This window comes from Oncorhynchus mykiss, chromosome 28 (genome assembly GCF_057628025.1).
Source record: "Oncorhynchus mykiss isolate SJ-2025 chromosome 28, ASM5762802v1, whole genome shotgun sequence".
Lineage (NCBI taxonomy): Eukaryota > Metazoa > Chordata > Actinopteri > Salmoniformes > Salmonidae > Oncorhynchus > Oncorhynchus mykiss.
The window spans coordinates 19,923,372-19,947,056 of NC_143049.1; the positions used below are offsets into that span (position 1 = coordinate 19,923,372).

The 23,685-nt window shown below is 44.8% G+C and overlaps 1 protein-coding gene across 3 annotated transcripts in view; it reads right to left on the minus strand.

The window, feature by feature from the left end:
* Positions 1–5,134: 5,134 nt before the first annotated feature.
* The window catches only part of LOC110508678 (contactin-associated protein-like 2), a 69,586-nt gene continuing 51,035 nt past the window's right edge, over positions 5,135–23,685 (minus strand). For all 3 annotated transcript variants that reach the window (XM_021589388.3, XM_090225579.1, XM_090225580.1), the window contains 8 exons: positions 16,457–16,675; positions 15,925–16,161; positions 15,509–15,739; positions 14,972–15,105; positions 13,791–13,884; positions 9,671–9,901; positions 8,350–8,424; positions 5,135–8,021 (listed from right to left, as the gene is read on the minus strand). In XM_021589388.3, the coding sequence (XP_021445063.1) occupies positions 7,822–8,021; positions 8,350–8,424; positions 9,671–9,901; positions 13,791–13,884; positions 14,972–15,105; positions 15,509–15,739; positions 15,925–16,161; positions 16,457–16,675 (1,421 nt within the window). In that variant the 3' untranslated portion in view covers positions 5,135–7,821. The remainder of the gene's footprint in view (positions 8,022–8,349; positions 8,425–9,670; positions 9,902–13,790; positions 13,885–14,971; positions 15,106–15,508; positions 15,740–15,924; positions 16,162–16,456; positions 16,676–23,685) is intronic.

A 23,685-nucleotide genomic window follows, 5' to 3' on the forward strand; every position in this document is an offset into this window, starting at 1 on the left:
CTCATTGCTACAACTCCCGTATGGACTCGGGAGAGGCGAAGGTCGATAGCCATGCATCCTCCGAAACACAACCGAACCTAGCTACACTGCTTCTTAACACAGCACGCATCCAACCCAGAAGCACCAATGTGTCGGAGGAAACACTGTACACCTAGCAACCTGATCAGCGTGCACTGCGCCCAGCCCGCCACAGGAGTCGCTAGTGCGCGATGAGACAAGGATTTCCCTGCCGGCCAAACCCTCCCTAACCCAGACGAAGCTAGGCCAATTGTGCACCGCCCCATGGGCCTCCCGGTCGCGGCCGGCTGCGACAGAGCCTGGGCTCGAACCCAGAGTCTCTGGTGGCACAGCTAGCATGCAGTGCCTTAGACCACTGCGCCACCTGGGAGGCCCCGCCTTCATCCATGTTGACCCTTCCTGGTGTCAGCACGACCCCTGGGAAGGTTACCATAGTAACGTGAAAGGCGCTCTTCTCAGCCTTGACATAAAGAGGGTGGTCCTGTAGCTGTTGGAGGACCTGTTGCACATGCTGTACATGTTCTGCAAGGGAGTGAGAGTAGATCAAGATATCATCAATATACACAATGAGGAACTGGTTGATCATGTCCTGGAAAACTTCATTCGTGAAGGACTAGAAGACTGCGGGAGCATTGGTGAGACCGTAGGGCATAACCAGGTATTTGTAGTGACCCCTAGCGGTGATGAATGCCGTCTTCTACTCATCCCCACTTCAAATACGGACCGGGTTGTAAGCACTACGTAGGTCCAGTTTGGAGTAGATTGTATACTGTCCAACTTGTTCTAGTGCGGCCGGAATCAGAGGAGGAGGGAAGCGATTCTTGATGGTAAGGTCATTGAGGGGTCAGTAATCGGAGACTACCATCTTTTTTTTCTTCAAAAAATGAAACTGGATCCAGCCAAAGACGTGGATGGACGGATGAATCCCATGTCGAGAGCCTCTTCTATATAGGTGTCCGTAGCCTCATTCTCTGGGATGGACAAGGGGTAGATCCGACCCTTAGGGGGCGATAGCCCAGGAAAGAGGTCGATCGGGCAGTCCTCCAGGCGATGAGGGGGCAGAATGGATGCCTTTTTCTTGCTGAAGACACTCAGGAACTAGGCATATACAGTTGGGATGTGGGTTGGAATGGCAGACTCTGATCCTTCTATAGAGGTGGCTCAACATGGTAGACTGAAGCAGTGCTTAAACAGATGGGAGACCATGACAGCAGTTCCCCTTGCCACCAGGAGATGGCAGGGTCATGAAGGCTTAGCCAGGGGTGACCAAAGATGATGGGTTCTTTAGGTGAAGATAACACCATTAACTGAATGACCACAGAGTGAAGGAGGCCAATCAGAAGGGTGATACTTTCGGGTCATGCTAGACACAAGACCAGTTCCGAGAGGTTGTCCACCCAGCGCATTCATTCTAAAGGGAGGATTAACAGGGATTAGCTTGACCCTTAACTGTTGTGCCAATTGATCGTCAATGAAATTTCCTGCAGCCCCCGAGTCCACTAGTCCCTCCACAAACTGAGTGAACTAATTAACAGAAAGAAGTGCTGGGATCCCAAACTGCCTTTTGGTAATGTTCAAAATATAGAGGTGCTTACCCGGGCGGAAGTGGAGGGGTTGTGGTTACACTCTCCACAATATAGGCACAGGTTTTCACGTAACCTCCGGTGTCTCTCGGCAGGCGTGAGGGGAGCGCGGCCGAGATGCATGGGTTCGGGGCTATTGGACCGTGGTGGATAAGAGAAGGGCGTGGAAGACTCGCAGGCCATGGGCGACTGTATACGTTTGCGGTCCACCAGTAGTTCGCCAATGGATATGGACATCCGGATGTATTGGTTTAGGTCCATTAAATCTCCTCTGCAGGCCAGTTTGGCCTGTAAGTCCCAATGAAGACCCCTCTAGTAGACTGTAAGGAGAGCTGGTTCACTCAATCCACAGCCGGCAGCCATGGTACGGACTCAAAGACATACTCAGTGGTGGAGCGACGGCTCGTCGCAGCTCACATAACAGTTCCCAGGTGTAATGACCTGAAACTGAATGGTCGAACACCTCCTTGAAGAGGGCGTGGAAACGTGATTCAGAGGACAGATCAGAATTTTGAGTGGCCCACAGGGCTGAGACCCAATCCAGAGCTTTGCCTGTGAGTAGGGAGATGACGAAGTCCACCCTGTCTTTGTCAGAGGTGAAGTCAGCGGGGTGATGGTCTATGTACAGGTTACACTGCATGATAAATACTTGACATTTCCCTGGGGAGCCGTCATATTTATTAGTCATGGATATGGGGGGAGATGAACGAGAGGAGGCTGTGGCACCTGATATGGGTGAAGCAGGAATGGACTGGCGAAGGAGGTCGCAGAGTTCATCGATTCGTTCCTCATGTCGGGTCAGAAGTAGCTGCAGCACCGCTGAATCCATCTGTCGTTTTTGGTGAATTATTCTGTAACGAACATGAGGGGAGACAGAGAACTGGTTTCAAGCGCAGGGCGCAGCAGGTGTTTATTGCAAAGGACCGCAAGAGGAGGCAGGTAGCTGGGTCCAGGGGCAGGCAGAAGGTCATACACAGAGGGTCCAAAAGGGCAACAGTACAGGCAGGGAAAAGGCTAGTAACGTAGTCCGGGAGATGAGGCAATAGGTAGATAACAGGAAATCTGATCTGATAGGCTAAAGTACAAGCAGGGAATAGGCAAAAGGCATCGTTAGTGAGAGCACACTTATCCAGTGTGCAAGTGGCCATCGAAGGTGAGCATTTACCCACTGAAGTCTGTTACGGTTTCTGGCAGTTTGTGCAGAAATTCTTCGCTTGAGCAAACCCATAATTTCATCAGCTGTCTGGGTGGCTGGTCTCAGATGATCCGCAGGTGAAGAAGCCGGATGTGGAGGTCCTGGGCTGCACGTGGTCTGCGGGTGTGAGGCTGGTTGGATGTACTGCCAAATTATCTAAATGTCATTGGAGGCGGCGTATGGTAGAGAAATTAACATTAAATTATCTGGCAACAGCTCTCGTGGACATTCCTGCAGTCAGCATGTCAATTGCACGCTCCCTCAGAACTTGAGACATCTGTGGCATTGTGCTGTGTAACAAAACTGCACATTTTAGAGAAATAATCATATGGAAACATTCTGGGATCTTTTATTTCAGCTCATGAAACGTGTGACATTACATGTTGCGTTTATATATTTTTTCAGTGTATTTGCCTTCCTTGCTGTAACCCAAATCCTTGCAACACCATCAAAGTCGGCGCGCTGTTGACCTGACAACGTTGGCTGACGCAGATCGTACCTTCACTCAACTGAGTTCGGCCCTATCCGTGGTGCCAGCTGGGAAGTCTACCAAATACAATGCCACCAGAGTTTATATTCTACAAGCGCAGCTAACTGCTTTCTGAGGTCAAGTGTTAAATATATGAAAAATACAATTCCACGGCTTTAGAATATAACCAGTTACACAAAAAATCCCAGCATGCAATGCTCCACTGGCTAAAGTTTGCAATTAGTAAGCCCAGCCAAAGTCTAAATATACATTCCATTCCACATTTATTTGGGGTTGTATTCGTGTTATAATGCTCATATAATGCTCAATATATGATCATACCATTGTCACCAATCAACGCATAACACTCAAAATAAATCCAATTCAGATGCTGATCTGGTTGACAACACTAGCTAACTAAATTGGCTAGCTAACCAAACCCATTATTATGGTTATCTAGCATGCTAGCTAGCACAAAATTATTATTTCCAACAATAATAGCCGAGTTTATTTGGGGAGTTTCTCCCATTCTTCACTGCATATCCTCTCAAGCTCTGTCAGGTTGGATGGGGAGCATCACTGCACAGCTATTTTCAAGTCTCTCCAGAGATTTCAGATCGGGTTCAAGTCCGGGCTCTGGCTGGACCACTCAAGGACATTCAGAGACTTGTCCCGAAGCCACTCGTTTGTTGTCCTGTTGGAAGGTGAACTTTCGCCCCCAGTCTGGGGTCTTTGTCACTCTGAAGCAGGTTGTCATTAAGGATCTCCCTGTACTTTGCTCCGTTCATCTTTCCCTCGATCCTGACTAGTCTCCCAGTCCCTGCTGCTGAAAAATATCGCCACAGCATGATGCTACCACCCCCATGCTTCACCGTAGGGATGGTATTGGCCAGATGAGTGGTCCCTGGATTTCTCCAGATGTGACGCTTGGCATTCAGGACAAGAGTTTAATCTTGGTTTCATCAGACCAAAGAATCTTGTTTCTCATGGTCTGAGAGTCCTTTAGGTGCCTTTTGGCAAACTCCAAGCAGGCTTTCGAGTGCCTTTTACTGAGGAGTGTCTTCTGTCTGACCCCTCTACCATAAAAGCCTGATTGGTGGAGTGCTGCAGAGATGGATGTCCTTCTGGATGCTTCTTCCACCTCTACAGAGGAACTCTGGAGCTCTGTCAGTGACCATCGGGGTGTTGGTCACTTCCCTGACCAAGGCACTTCTCATCCGAATGCTCAGTTTGGCCAGGCGACCAGCTCTAGGAAGAGTCTTGGTGTTCCCAAACTTCTTCAATTTAAGAATGATGGAGGCCACTGTGTTATTGGGGACCTTCAATGCTGCAGAAATGTTTTGGTACCCTTCCCCAGATTTTTCCCTCAACACAATCCTGTCTCGGAGCTCTACAGACAATTCCTTTGACCTCATGGCTTTGCTCTGATATGTACTGTCAACAGTGGGACGTTATCTAGACAGGTGTGTGCATTTCCAAATCATGTCCAATCTATTGAATTTACCACAGGTGGACTCCAATCAAGTTTTAGAAACACCTCAAGGATGATCAATGGAAACAGGATGCACCTGAGCTCAATTTCAAGTCTTATAGCAAAGGGTCTGAATACTTATGTAAATAAGGTATTTCTGTTTTTTATTTTTAATAGATTTACAAACATTTCTTAAAACCTGTTTTTGCTTTGTCATTATGGTGTATTGTGTGTAGATTGATGAGGAAAACATGTATTTAATCAATTTTAGGATAAAGCTGTAACACAACAAAATGTAGAAAAAGTGAAGGGGTCTGAATAATTTCTGAAAGCACTGTAGGTGTCGGGAGAGGGCGCATGTTCTGATAGGGAGGCATCTGATGAAAAACCAACAAAACTCTGTATGGCAAGGCTTGTTTAATGTTTTATATTAAGACAAAATCACATTACATATGCAATCTCAGGCCTGACATACAATACTGAACTAAAATAACACAAAATGAAGTTGTAAAATTTTTCATTTTGGGGAACATGATCTCAAGCCACTGTAAAAGACAATTTCAACAATGTATGTTTTTCACACAGAATATCAAAAAGAAAACTGCCATTTAATTATAATTGCAATGAAATAAATGTAAATATATTATAAAAAATACTTTTGCACGTCATCCCTCAGATAAGAAATGTACAAAATATTTCCAAAGAATTAATGTAAAATAAATTGCACTGCAATGTGGTACTGTTTTTAGTTTTAATTGTCATGCTGCTAATGAAAAGAAAAACAATAATGGAATTTGAAATCCGATGCCAATCATTCATTTGACAAAAGTGGTAAACCAACAAAACAAAAAAAAATCTCCATAATATCAATATGCTATATTATGCTTTATTATATCCTATGCTATAATATTATATATTACATTGTGAACTGTGACGTGTTAGATATTCTAATGAAATGTAAGATCATGCTTTCTCATAAAGTGTTGCTCTACAGTAAATGGATGTCCTCTGATCATTTTGGTTTATAGAATATTAAAGTATATTGTCTTTCAGTTGCAACTTGACTATTAGCACACACAGTGATGAACAACCAATGTTTTGCTCCTCTTAATAACAATAAACCAAAATGTACCATTGTGAGATGTAGACAGGGATTTACATGTTGATTCAAAACAATAGCCTACATGACAAAATAGCAACACAAAAAATGTGAAGAAATTACCTAATAATAACAGCTTTGCTTATGTGTTCAGTGGTGCAATTTTAAGGGATTTCATCATCCAATTCAGATTGCTGTGGGCATGTGGGACACTGACATTATATGGAAGGATACATTCTGTTTGCAGATGCTGTTACAGCCTTCAACAGTAACAGCTAATCATTTTATGTTCATTTCAGAGGTTTTCACGACAGTCTCTCATGCTGTCTACATTCCCCTTAGCTCCCCTAATCCTCCAGTTCTTCTCTTCAGCACACACTGTGTTGTCTGTGTAATGCTACTCTGAATTAATCACAGCAATTCCCAAACCACATGATGTGAATATGAGAATCTTAACATGGGGAAAGGCTGACATAATCTTGTTGGCACTTGTAACATAAAAAACGTTTAATATTGTGGGTTATTCTGACTTACTGGGTGAAAATGGTTATCTTATGAATAAGGAAATAAAATGATTAGACATAAAACATACAACCCCACTGTACTCAAATAAACAAAACAAATAACACCTATAGAACACAGGAGGTTGGTGGCACCTTAATTGGGGAGGACAGGCTCCTGGTAATGGCTCGAGCAGAATAATTGGAATTGTATCAAATACATCAAACACATGGTGCCATGTGTTTGGTGACATTCCATTCACTCCGTTTTTGGCCATTATTATGAGCCGTCCTCCCCTCAGCAGCCTCCTGTGCTACAGAACTGTACACATTGATACCAACAAAGGCATAGAAGTTCAGGCATTAGTTAAGCGTGTGTATAGTGTATCACTGCCCATGGAGCTGAAGTTAAGCCACGTTCTGTCCTTTTCCTTTTAGCATATAGCCACCATCATAAATACATCCTTATTGGCCATACAGTATTTATTTTGTTCAATATTCAGGGTACAGTCAGTGTGCCCAGAAGGAAATAGTCCAAAACTGAAAGCAGAGTGGCTGAGTCTTGAAGGCACATTGGATATTGTCATTACTATAAGTAATATGATGCTTGTTTGTACAATAAACCTTTTCATGACAATATCATAGCACTTCCCTCTCACAAGTCACAATGTTGCCAAATGTGAACCTGTCATATCATGCCAGAAACCAATTTTCCAAGAAGAGCCATCATCATATGTAGCAAGACCGGGGAAACAGATAAAGCATGCTGAATAATTTGGCCCCCCCAAAAAATTATCTGCAAGATAAAAGACACATTTGTGAGGAAATACCAGTGCTACTGTGTGGAATGGTGCAATGAAGGGATGCCATAGTTGTGTAGCATGCCATTGTATTCTACACATAATAAGGACTGCAGTGCAATCAAACCAATACATTACAATGCAATACAATCAAATGTCAGTGACCTAAACCTTAATGTGTTTTTCAATCTGTGCAGGGATATTCTTTTCTAGAGCATTTTGTCTCTAAGCAACTCACTTGGTACTCATTTGGCAGCAAAGGAACTAGAAGTGTACATTATGTGCTTGACCCATTAAATGCAGGCATAAACATCTCTACAATCAAAGCTAAAAACATTAAGACATCAACAGTAATTAAAAAAAAAAATATAAAAAGTGATATTGTTTTTTAAATTTTTAATTCTCCGTCCAGGTGATGCTGTAGTTGTAATAATGGCTCTATGTGAATGACTGATATCATGTTGCCAAAACTCCTCCAACTCCTCACTCAATGTAAATACATTATAGACAAGCCAGCCAATGCACACATCTAGTCCATGGGGAAATCTTCCTATGCCCCATTTACACATTATTCATTCATCATCCTCATCATCATCATCATCATCAAAGAAAGCCTTGTCCTCACACAGCGAAGTGTGAAGAGCCATGGGCACACCACTGACCAGTAGCAAAATGTGAATGTCTGATTAAATGAACCATTCCTTCTTGCTCTCATCAATGGTTTCTGTGAAGGCTGGGTCATTGACAATGATGGCTGCATCGGCACAGTCCGCAGACTCCGCCCCTTTGGCCTCATTGGTGTGGTAGGAGCCCTTGTGACGGAACATATGGCGAATCAGGAACACCAGGGTGCAGAGGATGGTGAAGATGACCACAGCAATGATACCTACAAGTATAAAGGACATTATGAGGTACATGACAATGTGTCCTTTTGAAAAATCGATTCCTGGATTTGACCCTTTTCTATTTATTTTCCTTTTTTATATATTGAATACTGCATTGTTGAGGAAGAGCATGCAAGTAAGCATTTCACTGTACTGTTTGCACCTGCTGTATCCTGTGCACGTGAGAAAAACACTTTGATAAGGGCTTGTAAGTAAGCATTTCACGGTATTCGGCGCATGTGACAAATAAAATGTAATTTCATTTAATTTGACCTTTAAAAACCTCAACAACCCTGTATAGTAGGTGAGTTGATTACTGCCCCTATTCACCTCCGATAATTGCAGCGTTCCGATCAACTCCATCCCGGCTAACTCTTTCCTCGTTGAATGGGAATACAGCACCAGCTGAAAAAGGAAACAAAAACGGATCAACCACAAAATAACCAAACAATGCTAAAAAAAAAATGTAAATGCTATGACACATTTTTTACAGAGACCGGATATGTCAATTGTAAACTGGCACACTTTGGCATCCGATTATAAAAAAAAAACAGGACAGGCGATAAATATAGCATGCAGTATATGCACAGTGTGAGTCATGGAGGGAAGTAGGCGTGGGCTGAGTTAAGAGGGGCAGTCTGCTCTTTTCATCTGGCATCTCTGTGGGCACTCTAGTCCATTTGAGTGGATTCTGCAGAATATGTGCAAATCTCTCATCACATATCACCGCCCCCAAAATACACACACACACACACACACACACACGCACGCACGCACGCACGCACGCACGCACGCACGCACGCACATAGTGGAGCAGGGATCACAGATACTTCTTACAGGGAGCTGATCTGTTTGCCTTTGGAGCACTATGGAAGGCTCAGATCAAATGATACAAAGATTCTTCCTCTTATTCTCATGTTTTTCATCCAAAGCTCTCTTAGTAAAAGTCAGAGTATCAATAGTGTAACAATCTATAACTAGTCCCATTAGGCCTAGCTGTGGGACAATTGAAATTGTTTATATTAATCGTTACTAAAGCAGTACCACTAAAAAGATTCATCTGATTTATTGAAACCTCATATGCCTCCATAGGTTAAACATACAAATAGTCACTTAGAGTCCCTGAGGGATAACATTTCATACGGAGCAGTGCAGGCATGAGATAGATATTGTGTTCCCAGTAATGGAGAGATTAAGAGAAGAGGGTGAGTGGCTGGGCAGCAATAGATCTCATGTGTCCGGAAAGCTCATTCCTTTGTGTCCAGAGAACACACCCAGGATCAATACACTGACCCAGTGATAACCATCCTGTAGACCTATCCACAGGAGCTAAACAGCACAGCACATGGGTTTAAATGGTTCAATAGCTGAAGAAGAAAAGTACCACTATTAAATATCATGCCTTGAAGTTTTAATTAAATGTCAAATCTCTTTGGAGGACTGAGTGGACTGCTGGTGCTGCTAGTTGACCACCGACAATATATCTACTGTAAAGGACTACTTTTAAAATGCAGTATTCAAGATGATGGTATCGAGATGTAAATAAACACAACAATTCAATAGAATAGAATAAAATCCCATGATATGAATAAATGGTTCCATTGGTGGGACAATTAAAGGGGATAGATAGAAACCCAGTGATTTACTGTACCTGAGTCCAGGTGCCAGGGGTCATTGGCAGCAGCCATGGGTGAGATGGTGAGAGGAGACGCCCCGCAGTTGGACTCTACTAGAATGCCCTGGGTGGTCACTGGGGCGACGATGCCAGACCTCAGTGCTGCCTTCAGAGGGGCGATGTTGTTGAACTGAACTCTGGACAGACAGCCAACGAACCCTGGGGTGTTGTACTTCTCTATGAGGACTGGGTCAATCTGGCCAGTTTCTGATTAAAACAAAGAAAAAATAAAAACCATCACAGGACTTCTAGATTAGATAGGAGTTCTTCTTGGAGCTGCTGACTGATGCTGCCTGACCACTTAATACTAGTCTACCACCACGATGCACTACTACTCAGCACAACACCGTAAGCCTCCCCAGTTTGATTTATGTTCACTTGAACCTAGTCTCTGGTTGGTGATACTGTATTCCCTGTCCCTAGCTTCCACCAGACAGGCAACTACTGTAGAGACTCCTACTGCAGATATGTTATACTCCAGGGAAAACAGAGTATCCAATTCTTTTGCAATATGTTATTCTCCAAGGCAGATAAAGAAGAGTAATTTCACGGTTACATGTAAGAAGGATGTTTCATATGCCCCCAAGTTGAAAAGACAAACACATCCTGTTTGGAACATTAGCCAATGCATTATCTCTACTTTTCAGAAAACAAATTGCAATAACTACAGAAAAAGTATTCACCATCTTAGGCTACAGTGACAATGTTTGTTAAAAACAACATACCTTGCATGAAAAGGAAATGACAAAAAATAGACATATATTTGAAACAAAGAGTTGCAACAACAACACAAGGTCAAGGTTTACCATAAGGGTCCCCAACACCTACAGATTTACAGTGTAGTTACAGGTAGGTTGTTATTGAAAACACTATGCCACCTCAAGTTTGTCAAATACAGAAGAGTATTACCTGGTTGCCCTGTTGTCCTCCCTGAATGAAGTGGCGCTAACTCTGAGTCTGCCCCCACGGCGCAGCCCCTCTATCCAGAGGAAAAGTCCTTGTCTTATACAGTGCTACCACTGCCCACTGTATGCCTGTCTATGAGACATGCTTGTCTGTCTACCTGTATGTTCGTCTGTCTGCCAGGAACATTTAATTCTGTATCTGCCCTGCTGCCTTTCTGCCTGCTAGTAGTCTGTTTATCTTCTTGCCAATATGTCTATCAATCTCTCTGTCTGTCTTCCTGTGTGTATTACCTGTCTGTATGCCAACCTGTCTGTGTATCTGCCAGGGTGTCTATGTGCCTGAAGCCTTGGTTAGCCAGCGAGCTTTGAATGTGAATGCACCCTAAATGATTCAGCCCAGCTCCTTTCCCTTCCTTCTCTTCTCTTCCTTACAGCCAGACCAGGCAGGGAAAACATGATGATGTCATGGATCAGTGAGCTAATACATTCACAAGCAGAACGAGGCTCGGAGAAAACCTGGATGTGAGTAAAGGATTACAGGATGGGGATCAGGACCGGGCTTTTGCGCTCCCTCCCTCCCTGAGGATGATGTCAGAGATGGTTGTTAATTTATTAATCGAGTGCAGCAGCAAAGCACTCTGGGAAGTTGTAAGGCTTTACCAGCCAGGCACAATGGGGCATTCTACTGTTCTCAGAATAGGATCAGTGTACTGGTGTCTGACTCCTGCTAACACGGTGCTGCTCCCTCCCTTAGCGGAAATCAAACACGCCATGCCATGCGCACATCACTTTATTCTGTTTTCTATTCTACCTTCCTCTATACTGACGAGCTGTGTGCTGCAGTGGTGTGGTTCTTGATGGCCCTATGATCCACACTTTTTTACCCTGAGTTTATCTGAGTGGTGTGGGTGTACTATAGTAGGTGTACTATATCAGTCAACAGTGGCGATTTTAGCCTGTAAATCTTGGTGGGGCACACTCCATTTTTTTTAGATGCATGACAGCAAAGCCACTACACAACGCTAAACAATACATGAATTACACTATAACAATGACAAATGGTGCCCACAAACTGTTAGGGCCTACATAAAGCTGTCCCTATACCTGGCTATCAGTGGAGCCTTATTTGGCAGAGGAACAGTTAAACCAGCCTCATTTACTGCCTTTTTATATGGCTGACTTGCTTAAACATGTGGTTTCTACTGACAATTGAGATGTACAAACTATGGCATAAGGGAACGATGAGCGGATAAGAGGAAATCCGTCATTTCGATTAAGATATTAATGAGCGAGCTAAGACAGACGATATGACTATTCAGCACTTTTGAAATGTACAACGACATAATTCAGAACAATGAGACGTTCTTACAGTACTCTCCCTGTACACCAAGTCAGAAAGGTAGGATAAATAAAGGGGGCATGTAAGCAGGCAATGAAAGCTCTTACAATATTTGATGATTAAATTTCTCTAAAACAGGCCATAGGCTACATGTGTACCTCCAAGTCAGAACAGTTGGCTAAGGTATTATGGGGAAAGGGACCAAATTATTAGGGTGAGGTTACTAACAGCTTACTACACAAAATACAGAGTGTTACTTTCTTAGCTACATATCTCGCATATTACATAATTTATGCAGAAGCATACAAGACATTTTTGGCCTCTCCGTTGTTGTGCTGTGCTCACTTCAACAGGAGTCCTTCTTGTGGGCAAAATGTGTTATGAAACTTCTCTGGATTTCTGGTGCTTTCAAGACAACGGGGAACTGAAAAAAAACATGGTTGAATAATGACGTCCGTGATTTTCAGGTCGGAGCTCTCAAAAGAGTCCTAATTTCCCAATTTGGAATTTTTAGTTGGATGACCGTTCAAAGTGTATTTTCCCAGTTGGAGCTCGTTTTATTCAAAGTTCCAAGATTTCACAGTTTCCAGTTGTTTTGAATGCGGCAGAAGTCATGCTGGATTGTCAGCATGGCCAATTAATTCCCATGGTGTTACGTGTGAATGTTTATCCTTTTAAGCTTGGAAAAGAGACCCTTAAACTCAGACTTGGACCACACACCCTCTCCACCGAATAGCAGGCAGGGGAAGAAAAATAGTGATTGCTTTGCAACGCTTGCAGTTAGCAACTGATTCCTTCCAAACCACTCATTGTTGAATTTGCGATCTCCAACTTGTTGTGTAATGTTTATGTCCAATGGCCGATGATCACAGATACGTTTTATCTATCATTTCTCTTCATATGACAAAGACTGAAAATTGTTTGCCAGTAGATTGTCGACATAATTCATGAAGATGACTGCTTGTCTGGCTTGCTAGCTAGGATTTTGAAAGTATGTTGTTGACATGATCAGTCCAATCAAAGCTACGGTAGATATAACGTGATTTGACATCATTTTATCTGTGGCCAATAACCTTGAGCCTTCTTGAATGGGCACTTCTAATGTAAATCTATGGCAGCACCCAAGGGGGGCTTGAACGTAGTGTCCCCATGAGTGACAGAACACTGAGCCAATCACGGCAGAACTAGAGAAGATTACCAACCCCTACGCTCTATATTTTCCGCTGGCTGCCCCTCCACCACAGAAAACACTGAGCTAGGCTGAAACACCTGCATTTTGGAGCTGCCTTACTCAAGATAGCAAAAAAGAGACAATGTTCTTATGCAGCTTTTTCTTTTTCTTTTTTTACATTGTTTTCAAACTGATATGTGACACGTATTTATGCCAAAATAACATGCAAAACAGGCACTGCCCTACTTGCCCTGAATGATGGGTCACCACTGTCAGTCAGACAAAGACAAAGGAAAGGCCTAGACAAGGCCTATTGTAACATTGCTCAATATGGGCACTCAGATGGATGTACATGTCTTTGTATCAACAAAGCAAGATTTTTCTGTCAAGGCAACATCACCATTACCAGATATATTAATGCCCTCTTTACATATATTAATACACCTGGACTAAACAAGATCAATCACTCAGTCATGGATGGGCAACAAAAAATCTGGTTTTGTGTTTTTTCAGAAACACACAGAACCAAAGTCCTGATTTAATCACTCTTGGACAAATTCAAAGAGATAAATGCAAGTAACTCTGACTTCCGTGTAAATAATACATTGATTCCACGCATGATACACAGCATTCCTTATATTTACACTCCAGTAGGAATACATGGATTATATCTACACTTACCAAAGACTTTCCCCAGGAATATAGTTTTAACCAGGTTGAACTTGGTGTCAGAGCCAGCAGGCAGAGTGTAGCTGACTGGGGGGTAATGGTCCAACTGGAAAAGAACATCACGATATGGTCATCAATCATGTTATATTACAGTCAGTTATAAACCCAACAGACGGCTTTTTTTATTTTTGTTAATTACTACCACCTAGTGGTGTATTTTAAACAGCATATGCCTGGAAATCCTAACTGATGCCAGTGTATCATGCATTATCGAAATCCGATAAACAAACAGAAATAAACTGTGCTAAAAAGCATAATGCACTATAAACCACTTCCACAGGAAAGGTGGGTCTGGTGTGTTGCAAAAAGCCTAATGCAGTCTGAGAGGACACAGAACAAATATGTATTTTGGATTTAATGGTATCAGCAAATCCCTCTCACCGAGAAGGGTGTCCTCCCTTCCTGATAGCAGAGCACTAGTGTTCTACCTTTGAACTGCTTTATGAAAAGTGCTATATCTATAGTCTGTGTAGCTGTAACATAACAAAATGTGGAAAAAGTCAAGGGGTCTGAATACTTTCCGAATGCACTGTAGGAGAGGTGCATGCCAGCAGATGAGGAAATTTGGCCAGGATGGAATAAATTATATAGGAAAACCAAAGAAAAGAGCAAAAGTAAAGTAGGGGTGAAAAAAGCACTACACTCTTAGAAAAAAACTTGCTATTTAGAACCTAAAGGGGTACTTTGGCTAGCCCCATAGGATAACCCTTTGAATAACCACCTATGGTTCCAAGTAGAACCTTTTTGGGATCCGTGTTGGACCCTTAGCACCCCCAGGGGTACCCGCAATGCTGTCGGGGGTACGCCAACTAAAAATGTGATTCATATTTTTAAAAGTCTGATTTAGTCTGAGAGTGGTCTCTCACTGAGAGTGGTCCCAGCCTGGGACTCAAGTGGAGCATTAGAGTCCTACCTTTCAACTGCTTGATGAAAATGAAAATGTTCTACATCATTGTTAAGATTTTTACCTGCAGCCTAAAGTAGTCTGAAGGGGGAAAATACATTTCAGGATATTGGCAAATCCCACTGTGTGATAGATCACCCTTTGTGGTAGTGGAACACTAGGGTCATCCTGGAGCTGCAGCTGAAAAGTGCTCCATAGATAGATAAAGCAACGTCCTCATTATTATCACCTGCAGCCGTATGTTCCTCTCCTGCCTGGAGATGTTGATGTGGTGGGGCTGCCCGTTGGCCATGTTGCGCTGGTCCAGGTCGATGGTGAACGGCTCCCTCAGGCCTCCCAGGCTGTAGCGGATCTGAAGTGTTCCTGACAGAGGGAGATGGAATGCCCAGTCAGTCCCAATGTGTCTTCATCATATTCATATAGTTGTCCACCCATTATCTCACAGGCTTTGAAACATGGTTAGAGTATCAAACTCAAGTGGCAATTGTATTTTAAATTAAGCTCTACATTGCTAAAATACTAAATTGACCATCACTTTCTCTTTCTGCTGTTTCAGTTATTCATGCATCTGCCTCGAACAATGCCCAACCTGTGTGTTGCACCATTTAATTAGCTATTGAGCTAATTCCCTGTACATTCTGCGGTTCTTTGCTGGCTAAACCATTAACTTCACCTTCCAAGCCTTTCAAACCCTTTAAACGGATGGCCAGTATTGCTCTCACATTCTCTCAAGCATTTTAAACCCTTTGAGCAGTTGCCCTCTCACCATTGTGTCTGAGCACCACAGCCAGGTAGTCCTGGGTCCTGGAGCTGATGTAGACCAGGATGCTGGGGGTGTTGGAGGTGCTGAAGCTGAACACCAGCTCCTCCTGTGTAAGGTTGCCCTCCGTGGGCAGCAGGGGAGACAGGCTCTTCACATCCCTGATGGCTGGAAGGCCCCCCTCGGGAAGGAAGTCGTAACGAACTAGTGTTCCACTCTCGAAGTAGCCACCCACGTCTGATACACACATTAGACACAAGGCAGCAATACAAAACATCAGCAGACATTTTAGAAATTGACAAGCGAATTGATATTAGCCTCCTAAAAGCAAAGGGTAAAGTTAGATTTGTAACATTGTGAAGTTGAAATAAAACGAAAACATTTAGTTACCATTCTCTCACATGGCTGTGACTATATTTTACCTTCAGTGCAGAAGGGCCCGTCATACGCTGTCAAGGTGCAGTCACATGAGTAACCGTTGTATTTCTCCATGCACTGGCCACCGTTTCTGCAGTGCTGCCCATAGCTGGTGCAGTGGCCAGAGCAGCCAGGCTTCACCCCCGGGGTGACCTTCGCCCTCTCCTCCAGGTCAAGGGTCACACCGTTCATCTTCAGGGCACGGATACATCCTAGGAAGCCCCTCTGGCCACCCGATGCACCTGAAGGATAACGTTTATGACATAAAGTCTCATTGGACATTTTGGTTTACAACAACTTTGATACCAAGTACACTTCAGATAAAAAAATTGTAAACTCAAGTTTTTTAAAACTTGTTAGTTGTTGACTTGACATCCTAATAGCTTTTGACATTGTTTCTGTGTGTAAACTGTGTGGGCCTGTATAAGTCGGGTCCAAACACCATGAGCTGAGCACCAGTTGTCTAACAAACATAGACATATAAACCTGATCATCATTACCCTATGTGGTGGGAGGCAGGAAGGAAGGATGTCTTACCGACATAGAGTTGGCTGTAAAGCTCCAGGCGAGTGTGACCCTGTGGGGGTGCAGGGCGAACCTCCTTGAACTGCCCATCCAGCTGCAGCACAGCCTCCTTCACGTTGCGCTCAGCCACCACCCTGTGCCACTGGTCATCATTAAGAGGAGTGGATGACCTCACACTCAGCTCCACCAGACCGTTGCCCACATCAAAGGAAAAGTACACCACCGTGGCAGCTGGGCAGGAGAGGAAAGAGCGGAAGGCATCAGATACGGTTTTGGGTGAGTCTGATAAACAGGCTTTAGATATTCAGAAGTGGAAAGGTTTAGTCTCTGCCTTATGAGCCAGTGGGGACAAAGGGGATACGTACGCTTTGGGTGAGAAACAGCTGAATTATGAGGTGGAAATCTGTCAAGGAGGTCGTTTATGAAGCAAAGATTAAGCTGGAGCCTAACAGGAGATATGAGAGACCTTGGTCTGTTTGGGAGTGGTTAAAAAGTTAACAAGCATTTTTAGGGAAACTGAACTTCCACTTCAAGGTTATTATAGTTTTGTGTTTTTATATTAGTTTTTATTTCTATTAGTTTTAAGATTTTTATTTGATTTTCAGTTTAGTTTCAGTACGTTTTCAGATCTACTTGCTAGTTTTTATTTAGTTTAAGTTTTTGAAAAATGTATATTTCATGTTTATATTACCAATATGGAAAAAAAAATATTTCAATATATTTAATATCACGTAAAATATATTACAAATACATATAGATACATTTGCATGTAATGCCTGACAATACTCCAGAAATGCATGGCTATGACATCTAGTCTACACAGGGTGACCAAAGTGGTTCCTAATTTTTATTTTTGACCCCTTTTCCGTGATATCCAAAGGTCAAGAGCCATGTGTCGCCCGAAACACGAAGCCAGCCGCCCCAATGTTTCAGAGGAAACACCATCCAGTTGGCACCCAGAGTCAGCTTGCAGGCACATGGCCCACCACCATGTATTTATGTTCTGGTTCCCAAGAAAGCTAAGGTAACTGAACTAAATTACTATCGCCCGTAGCACTCACTTCAGTCATCATGAAGTGCTTTGAGAGACTAGTCAAGGATCATATCACCTCCACCTTACCTGATACCCTAGACCACACCAATCGGTCCACATATGATGCAATCGCCATCACACTGCACACCGCCCTATCCCATCTGGACAATAGAAATACCTATATAAGAATACTGTTCATTGACTCCAGCTCAGCATTCAACACCATAGTACCCTCCGAACTCATCATTAACCTTGAGACCCTGGGTCTCGACCCCACCCTGTGCAACTGGGTCCTGGACTTCCTGACGGGCCTCCCCAGGTGGTGAAGGTAGGAAACAACATCTCCACTCCGCTGATTCTTAACACTGGGGCCCCACAAGGGTGCATGCTCAGCCCCCTCCTGCACTCCCTGTTCACCCATGACTGCGTGGCCATGCACGCCTCCAACTCAATCATCAAATTTGCAGACGACACTACAGTGGTAGGCTTGATTACCAACAATGACGAGACAGCCTACAGGGAGGAGGTGAGGGCCCTCGGAGTGTGGTGTCAGGAAAATAACCTCTCACTCAATGTCAGCAAAACAAAAGAGATGATCATGGACTTCAAGAAACAGCAAAGGGAGCACCCCCTTATCCACATTGATGGGACAGCAGTGGAGAAGCTGGAAAGATTTAAGTTCCTCTGTGTTCATATCACAGACAAACTGAAATGGTCCACGCACACAGACAGTGTGGTGAAGAAGGCGCAACAGTGCCTCATCAACCACAGGAGGCTGAAATAATGTGGCTTGTCACCAAAAACACTCACTAGCTTTTACAGGTGCACAATTGAGAGCATCCTGTCGGGCTGTATCACCGCCTGGTACGGCAACTGCACCGCCCACAACCGCAGAGCTCTCCAGAGGGTGGTGCGATTTGCACAACGCATCACCGGGGGCAAACTATCTGCCCTCCAGGACACCTACAACACCCGATGTCACAGGCAGGCAAAAAAGATCATCAAGGACAATAACCACCCGAGCCACTACCTGTTCACCCCACTTCGATCCAGAAGGGGAGGTCAGTACAGATGCATCAAAGCTGGGACAGAGAGATTGAAAAACAGCTTCTATCTCACGGCCAACAGATTGTTCAACAGCCACCACTTGCACAGAAAGGTAGCTGCCTACCTACAGACCTGATATGATTGACCACTTTAATAAATGGAACACTAGTCACTTTAATAATGCCTCTTTAAGAATGTTTACATATCTCGCATTACTTATTTCATACAGCTGAAGTCAGAAGTTTTTCACAATTCCTGACATTTAATCTTTGTAAAAATTCCCTGTCTTAGGTCAGTTAGGATCACCACTTTATTTTAAGAATGTGAAATGTCAGAATAATAGTAGAGAGAATGATTTATTTCAGCTTTTATTTATTTTATCACATTCCCAGTGGGTCAGAAATGTACAAATAGTAAATTGCTATTTGGTAACATTGCCTTTAAATGGTTTAACTTTGTTCAAACGTTTCGGGTAGCCTTCCACAAGCTTCCCATAATAAGTAAGAATTTTGTCCCATTCCTCCTGACAGAGCTGGTATAACTGAGTCAGGTTTGTAGGCCTCCTTGCTCGCACACGCTTTTTCCGTTCTACCCACAAATTTTCTATGGGATTGAGGTCAGGGCTTTGTGATGGCCACTCCAATACCTTGACTTTGTTGTCCTTAAGCCATTTTGCCACAACTTTGGAAGTATGCTTGGGTTCAATGTCCATTTGGAAGACCCATTTGCGACCAAGCTTTAACTTCCTGACTGATGTCTTGAGATTTTGCTTCAATATATCCACATAATTCTCCTTCTCATGATGCCATCTAGTTTGTGAAGTGCACCAGTCCCTCCTGCAGCAAAGCACCCCAACAACATGATGCTGCCACACACGTGCTTCACGGTTGGGATGCTGTTCTTCGGCTTGCAAGCCTCCCCTTTTCCTCCAAACACAACGATGGTCATTATGGCCAAACAGTTTCATCAGACCAGAGGACATTTCTCCAAAAGTTCGATCTTTGTCCCCATGTACAGTTCCAAACCGTAGTCTGGATTTTTTATGGTGGTTTTGGAGCGGTGGCTTCTTCCTTGCTGAGCAGCCTTTCAAGTTATGTCGATACAGGAGTAATTTTACTGTGGATATAGATACTTTTGTAACTGTGTCCTCCAGCATCTTCACAAGGTCCTTTGCTGTTGTTCTGGGATTGATTTCCACTTTTTGCACCAAAGTACGTTCATCTCTAGGAGACAGACCGCGTCTTCTTCCTGAGCGGTATGACGGCATCATGGTCCCATGGTGTTTATACTTGCGTACAATTCTTTTTTCACCTGTCCTCATTATTGTCTCCAGCCCCTCCAGGTGTCGCTTGTTTTCCCCAGTGCATTTATCCCTGTGTTTCCTGTCTCTCTGTGCCAGTTTGTCTTGTATGTTTCCAAGTCTACCAGCGGTTTTCCCGTTCTCCTTCTGTTTGCATTCTCCTTTTTCCTAGTCCTCCCAGTTTTGAACCTTGCCTGTTTCTCGACTTTGTACCCGCCTGCCTGACCATTCTGCCTGCCTTGAACACGAGCTTGTCTGCCATTCAGTATCTCCTGGACTCTGATCTGGTTTTGACCTTTTTGCCTGTCCACAACCATTCTCTTGCCTACCCCTTTGGATTAATAAACATTGTAAGACTCCAACGATCTGCCTCCTGTGTCTGCATCTGGGTCTCGCCTTGTGCCTTGATAGTACGAACTGGCCATGACAGACCTAGCAGACTTGGACCAGCTCTGTCACGCTGTCTCCCTGCAGGGAGTCACCATTAGGAGACATGAGGAGTTGGTACAGGTCCTTTTGGAAGGGCTCATTTCCTTGACGGAATGCCATGACCATGGGTTAAAGGCTATTATGAAGCAAAGCAGGTAGTTAGCTCAGAGGTTGCCTGCCACCCCTGAAAAACCCCAGTCACACAGTAATTTTCCCCTATCTGTGGTGAGATTGTACAGCCTATCCCGGCTCCCCAAGAACCCCGCTTACCACCTCCGGAGCGAAATTCGGGGAATCCTGGTACCTGCTGGGGTTTTCTTTCTCAGTGCTTGCTTATTTTTGAGCTACAGCCATCTCTGTTTCCTTCAGACAGATCCAAGATGGTGTATATCATTACGCTTATGTCGGGAAGGGGGCTCTCCTGGGCTACGGCAGTTTGGGAGCAACAATCTGCCATTTGTGGTTATCTTGAGAAATTCATGGCAGAAGTGAGAAAGGTATTTGAATCTCCGGTTTCTGGGAGAAAGGCGGCCAGTAAACTGCTCGTCTTACATCAAAACTCCCGTAGTGTGGCAGACTATGCAGTGGACTTTTGCACGTTGGCCGCTGAGAGTGCCTGGAATCCGGAGTCTCTTTTCGATACTCTTCTGCACGGATTAACTGAGGAGGTTAAGGATGAGCTAGCTTCTAGGGAACTGCCTGTGGACCTCGACTCCCTTATCGCCTTTACCTAAGGGAACACAAGAGTGAGAGGAGGTCTGGTCTCGGGCACACTCTTGCACCCGATATGGCGCGTTCTATGGAATCCGGAAGTTTCCGAAGGCAGCTCTTTCGGGAGGAGTCGAAGCCACCCGAGCTCTCTCGTGAATCTACGACGGGTGAGTTGGATACCCCTGAGCCTATGCAGTTGGGAAGAACTAGGCTATCAGTTTGGGAGCGCTCACGGAGGATGAATAATAACTGTTGTCTGTATTGTGGAGGGGCAAGACATTTTATAGCTTACCTGCCCTATTAGGAAACCCCTGTCTCTAGTGGGTACCAGTACTATGGTGAGTCAGACTGGGAGTTCCCTAATTCACCCATACTTCCCTTTTTGCTCTTGTGCTGTGGGGAGACCAATCTAAGTCTCTCCGAGTGCTCATTGACTCTGGGGCTGATGGAAATCTTATGGATGCCACGATAGCTTCGGAGCTTGGTATTCTCACTCAGCCTCTCTCTGTGCCCATGGATGCTAGGGCAATGGACGGCCGCTCTATAGGGGAAGTCACCCAAGTACTGTGCCCGTTCAATTACGGGTTTCTGGTAACCACAGTGAGAAAATGCAGTTCTTCCTTATTACATCTCCCCATGTTCCGGTTGTTTTGGGATTTTCCTGGCTTCAAAAACACAATCGATGATTGACTGGATCACAAGCGCCATCCTAGGTTGGAGCCCATTTTGCCATTCCCACTACCTTTAAGCAGCATAGCCTTCCCCTAGTTGTCTTCCTCAGGATGTTATCAAGACTGTGGATGTCTCTGCTATCCCCACAGAATGCCATGACCTCCTGGAAGTGTTCAGTAAGGCACGTGCTACTTCCCTTTCCCTGCACTGTCCTTATGATTGTGCTATTGATCTTCTCCCAGGCACTCCACCACCTCGGGGTCGATTTTGTATTCTCGGTCTGGACCAGAGTCTCCTCCTATGGAGGAGTACATAGAGGAGTCTCTGGCCACTGGGGCTGTCCGTCTGTATCTCCTGCCGGCGCAGGGTTTTCTTTGTGGAGAAGAAGGACAAGACCCTGAGCGAGCATTGACTATTGGGGACTTAATGACATTACTGTCAAGAATCGTGAGCCCCTACCTTTCCTCGGCGTTTGAACCTCTCCAGGGGGCTACCATATTTTCCAAGTTGGACCTTCGAAATGCCTACCACCTGGTTTGGATACGCAAGGGGGATGAGTAAAAGACAGCTTTCAACACAGCCAGTGGACATTATGAGTACCAGGACAAGGCATTTGGACTCACCAACACCCCTGCTGTTTTCCAGGCTTTGGTCAATGATGTGCTTCGGGACATGCTAAACCGGTTTGTGTTCGTGTACCTTTACAACATCCAGTTTTTTTCCCGATCTGCACAAGAACATGTTCTTCATGTCAGACAGGTCCTTCAGCGCCTCCTGGAGAACCAACTGTTCGTGAAAGCCGAGAAGTGTGAGTTCCACCACTCTACCATCACCTTTCTGGGATATGTCATTGTTGAGGGCAATGTTCAGATGGATCCTGGAAAGGTGAAAGCAGTGGTGGATTGGCCTCAACCAACATCCAGGGTGCAGTTGCAACGGTTTCTTGGTTTTGCAAACTTCTACTGACGTTTCATTCAGAACTACAGCACCCTGGTGGCCCCCCTCTCGGCACCTCTCCCAAGGTACCGTTCAAATGGTCTCCAGCTGTCGACAAAGCCTTTGTGGACCTGAAGCATTGGTTCACAACTGCACCCATCCGGACCCCTCGCATCAATTTGTGGTGGAAGTGGATGCTTCAGATGTTGGAGTGGGGGCCATCCTGTCCCAGCGATCTGCCCAGGACCAGAAGCTTCATCCATGTGCCTTCCTGTCCCATCGTCTCAATCCTGCTGAAAGGAACTACAATGTTGGCAACCGAGAACTCCTGGCTGTGAAGATGGCATTAGAAGAGTGGAGGCACTGGCTGAAAGGAGCAGAACAGCCATTCCTGGTCTGGACCGACCATACAAACCTGGAAAATCTCCGTACAACCAAGCGCCTCACCTCCAGGCAGGCCCGGTGGGCCTTCCTGTTTAACACATTTAACTTCACCATCTCCTACCACCCAGGGTCAGAGAATGTGAAGCCTAACGCCCTCTCCCGCCTATACAGTTCCTCTGCCACACCCTCGACCTCTGAAACCATTCTCCCTACCTCATGCCTTGTGGCCACTGTGGATTGGGGTATTGAGAACCTGGTCTGTGAGGCACAACACTCCCAGCCTGGATGTGAAGGAGGCCCGGCTAACCGGCTGTTTGTCCCTAATCCAGTCCGGTCCCGGATCCTGGAATGAGCTCATTCCTCCAGGCTGTCCGGTCATCCAGGGTCCGGTTGTACACTAGCCTTCCTTTGACAACGTTTCTGGTGGCCCACAATGGTCCCTGACGTCTCTTCCTTCGTCACCGCATGCACTGTGTGTGCTCAAAACAAGACTCCACGGCAAGCTCATTCTGACCTCCTGCAGCCACTACCGGTTTCTCATCGTCCCTGGTCTTATATCTCTGGACTTTGTCACTGGGCCCCCTCCGTCTGATGGCAACACTGTCATTCTGACGGTAGTCGACCGGTTCTCCAAGGCTGCCCATTTCATTCCTCTCCCCAAACTACCTTCTGCCAAGGAGACAGCCCCGCTTATTGTGCAGCATGTCTTCCAGATCCATGGACTCCCGG